Source organism: Sapajus apella, unplaced genomic scaffold (genome assembly GCF_009761245.1).
Source record: "Sapajus apella isolate SASKATOON/1434 unplaced genomic scaffold, GSC_monkey_1.0 scaffold3467, whole genome shotgun sequence".
NCBI lineage: Eukaryota > Metazoa > Chordata > Mammalia > Primates > Cebidae > Sapajus > Sapajus apella.
In genome coordinates, this window is record NW_022440393.1 from 453 (window position 1) to 5,013 (window position 4,561).

At 62.9% G+C, this 4,561-nt stretch overlaps 1 gene segment (V, D, J or C); it reads left to right on the forward strand.

Annotated features, from left to right (window-relative positions):
* The first annotated feature begins 489 nt into the window (after positions 1–489).
* Positions 490–2,702, forward strand: LOC116547522. The segment is given in 4 exon segments: positions 490–558; positions 1,090–1,465; positions 1,709–2,038; positions 2,262–2,702. Coding segments are annotated over 4 exon segments (1,170 nt in total).
* The last annotated feature ends 1,859 nt before the right edge of the window (positions 2,703–4,561 follow it).

Consider the following 4,561-nt stretch of genomic DNA (forward strand, 5'->3'; position numbering starts at 1 on the left):
ACTGAGCTGGTCTCTGGGCTGGGCTGGACTGACCTGGCTGGGCTGGGCTGGACTGAGCTGGTCTCTGGGCTGGGCTGGACTGACCTGGCTGGGCTGGGCTGGACTGAGCTGGTCTCTGGGCTGGGCTGGACTGACCTGGCTGGGCTGGGCTGGACTGAGCTGGTCTCTGGGCTGGGCTGGACTGACCTGGCTGGGCTGGGCTGGACTGACCTGGGCTGGGCTGGGCTGAGCTGGGCTGGGCTGTACTGAGCTGGCCTCTGGGCTGGGCTGGACTGACCTGGCTGGGCTGGGCTGGACTGACCTGGCTGGGCTGAGCTGGACTGACCTGGGCTGGGCTGGACTGACCTGGGCTGGGCTGGACTGGGCTGGGCTGAGGTGGTTGCTCATGTGAGAAGGAGGCCGTGGGTTGAATGTGAATCCACCTGCAGAGTCCCAGCTTGGCAGTCTGTGTTCTCAGGGGTTCTGAAAGCCACATAGCTCAGTTGCACCATGATTCTGTCTTCTCCCTGGCCTGTTGCTCTGGAGGAAATTTGGAATGAGCTGGCCCAGAGCTCCCCTGTGTAGCAGGCCCTGTCCAGGAGGGCCTGGCAGGGGCACGGCTTAGTGTTTTGACCTCCGGTCCTGAGACTGCATAGACCACAGGGGTTCACTGTGGCTTGCTGGGGCCTGGGGTGGGGTTTGTGGAGGGGTGGGTGTTGGACTGACCGAGGACAGGGAGGTGGGGTCACAGCTGAGCCACCCACGCCCTAACCCATCCAAGCAGCACTCAGAGCCCAGGACCCCTCCTCACAGCCCCCACCAAGATCCTCTCTAGCTGCAGGGGAGAGAGCAAGACATGTCCCCCAGCCAGAGCAGGCGCTGAGGTCGGGAGCTCAGGGGGCTCGGGGGACTCGGCCGCTATGTGACAGAGCCCTGTTTAACACAGCTGGTGTCAGGGACGGCCTGGGTCAGGGCCGTATCTGAGGTGTGTGTTCAGAAGCCACGTCGCTGGGATCAGACAACCGGGTCCCATCGCAGGCCCGTGGTGCCAGAGCTGTGTGACCTCAGGGCCATCACGGGGCCTCCCTGTGCCAGGCTCCTCCAGTGTAGAGGAAAGGCCAGCACAGCCTGTGCTCCTGGGACACGGTAGGAGGGCTGCACCCTCACAGCGCACCCTGTGTTCCAGAATCCCCGACCCAGCCCCAGGTCTTCCCACTGGGCCTCGCCTGCCAGCAGCAGCCAGACGGAAACGTGGTCGTCGCCTGCCTGGTCCGGAGCTTCTTCCCCCAGGAGCCGCTCAGTGTGACCTGGAGCCAAAGCGGGACCACCACAAACTTCCCGCCCAGCCAGGCGGCCGCCGGGGGCCCGTACACCATGAGCAGCCAACTGACCCTGCCAGCTGCGCAGTGCCCAGACACCAAGTCCCTGAAATGCAGCGTGAAGCACTACACGTTCAACAGCCAGGATGTGACCGTGCCCTGCAGAGGTCAGAGGGCAGGCTGGGGAGCGGGGCGGGGTCAGAGGGCACGCTGGGGAGCGGGGCGGGGCCACCCTACCCTGCCCTGACACAGCGCCTAGGCCCGTGTTCCCCACAGGGAGCCGCCCCTTCACTCACACCAGAGTGGACTGCTGGCAAAGCCCCGGGGGTGGGGGGTCGACAGGCCAGGAGGGGCAGGGCGGGGGCACGGGGAGGGGTGTGCTGCCGGCTCAGGCCATCTCTCCACAGCAGTTCCTTGCCAACAACCATGTCGCTCGTGCTGCGAGCCCCGACTGTCACTGCACCGGCCAGCCCTCGAGGACCTGCTCCTGGGTTCAGAAGCGAACCTCACGTGCACACTGACCGGCCTGACCAATGCCTCGGACGTCACCTTCACCTGGAAGTCCTCCAGTGGGAAGACCGCTGTCCAGGGGAAACCTGAGCATGACCTCTGTGGCTGCTACAGGGTGTCCAGTGTCCTGCCTGGCTGTGCCGATCCGTGGAACCGTGGGGAGACCTTCACGTGCACTGCTGCCTACCCTGAGGCCAAAACCCCGCTGACCGCCACCATCACAAAACCAGGTGGGCCCGAACCCAGCTTGGGGCCCTGCTCGTGCTCTAGTTTGCAAAGCATCTTCCTGGGCTGCCTCCTCCCTCACCATCCTGGTCTCAGGTTGCTCATGCCAAGTACAGAGGGAAACTGAAGCAGGCTGAGGGGGACCAGGACACAGCCCAGGGTGCCATCAGAGCAGGGAGTCTCCCTCACCCCCCGTCCAGCCCCCTGACCTGGCTCTCTACCCTCCAGGAAACAGCTTCCGGCCCCAGGTCCACCTGCTGCCGCCGCCGTCGGAGGAGCTGGCCCTGAACGAGCTGGTGACGCTGACGTGCCTGGCACGCGGCTTCAGCCCCAAGGAAGTGCTGGTTCGCTGGCTGCAGGGGTCCCAGGAGCTGCCCCGAGAGAAGTACCTGACTTGGACATCCCGGCAAGAGCCCAGCCAGGACACCACCACCTTCGCCGTGACCAGCGTGCTGCGCGTGCCGGCCGAGGCCTGGAACAAGGGCGACACCTTCTCCTGCATGGTGGGCCACGAGGCCCTGCCGCTGGCCTTCACGCAGAAGACCATCGACCGCCTGGCGGGTAAACCCACTCACGTCAATGTGTCTGTGGTCATGGCGGAGGTGGACGGCGTCTGCTACTGAGCCCACCTGTCCCTACCCCCGAATAAACTCCATGCTCCCCCAAGCAGCCCCACGCTTCCATCCGGCGCCTGTCTGTCCAGACTCAGGGTCTCAGCATGTGGGAAAGGGCCAGGTCACGGGGAGGGAAGAGCACCCCCTGCCCGAGCCTCAGGGGCCCCTGGCACCCCCGAGAGCCCTTCCACCTGGTTTGAGTGTGAGTGTGAGTGTGTGGTGCAGGAGGCCTCGCTGGGGTGAAATCAGGTCTGCCGAGGCAGGCACAGCCCAGGGTGGGTTCTGAGAGACTCGGCTGCCCCAGAGAGTTCCAAGTGGGCAGTGGCATGGCCGTTTGTCCCTGAGAGAGCCGTCTGTGGCTGCAGCTGGGAGGGAATGGGGAGGGTGAGAGGGGCAGGCTGGCAGAGATAGAGGCTGGTGCCTAGGGCAGGTAGTGGGAGGAATGGCAAGGGAGTGAGGGGCTGGGCTCCAGGACCCACTGGGAGAAGGACAAGCTCCAGGTGAGCCCCACCACCCTAGTGGGTTGGCCTCAGGTTGGCCCCACGACTCATGCAGAAAGGGGCACCTCCCACCTCCACACTGCTCTGTACGGGGTACATGGGCACATGGACACTCTCACACTCACACACACACCTGAGCCCTGCAGGAACAGCAAGTACACAGCCCAGACCCAGCTCCAGAAAGGCCGGGGGAGCCCCTCCCAAGCCCCCAGCAGGCATTCCCAGGCCCAGCCACTGCCCAGCCCCTCAGACTCCCCATGTTTCCACTGTGCACAGCTCAGGGGCCAACTCCCCAGACTCAGGCAGCCCCTGCTCCCTGCCTGGCCCCAAACTCCTCTCTCCCATCCCTTTCTGAGCCCAGGTAGGACCCAAAGCATAGACAGGGAGGGGCCACATGGGGCAGCATCAGAGCAGGCCAGTGAAACAGGGCTAGCCTGGCCCCTCTGCACGTCTCTGGGATCTGCTTGGGGCTCCCAGGAGGAAGAACAGTCACAACCGCTGCAAGGACACCTGGCACCAGGACTCCCACAAGGGGGCAGCGGGGGCCCTGCTCTGGCCTTAGATGCATTCCGGGCCTCCCCAGAGGACCTGCCTTCTGGCTGCCTGCCTCTGTTCTCAGGGCCGAGGTGAAGTGACTGAACCCTCTGGTGACTGGACCCTCAAGAGGCCACCATCACCCTTGAGGGTCCAGTCACCAGAGGGCAATTAAGAACAACAGGTCACTCAGGGAAGCCCTGCCACCGAGAAGCCCTCCAGCCCATGGGACCCAGGACCTGGCCCAGAGGAGGGGCTTTTAAAGAGAAGGGGAAAGAGGGAGAATCAACAGATGAGGGGCTGAACCAGCAGAGAGCAGGCAGACACGTGGGTGGATCCTAGGACATATGTTGAATGGATGGGTGAATGGAGGATGGATTGGTGGTAAAATGGGTGGGTGGGTAAATGACTGGATGGAGGATGGGTGGATGGGTGGATGATGGGTGGGTTGGTGGATGGAGGATGGATGGGTGGTAAAATGGATGGGTGGATGGATGAAGGATGGGTGGATGGAGGATGCATGTATGAAGGATGGAGGATGGATGGGTGGATGGATGGATGGATGGATGGATGATGGATGGGTCGATGGATGATGGATGGGTCGATGGATGGATGATGGATGGGTCGATGGATGGATGGATGGATAATGGATGGAGGATGGATGGATGGATGGATGATGGATGGTGGTAAAATGGATGGATGGGTGGATGGAGGATGGATGAATGAAGGATGGAGGATGGATGGGTGAATGGATGATGGATGGGTGAATGGATGATGGATGGGTGAGTGGATGAAGGATGGGTGGATGGATGGATAATGGACAGGTGGATGGAGGATAGATGAATGGAGGATGGACGGGTGGATGGATGATGGGTGGATG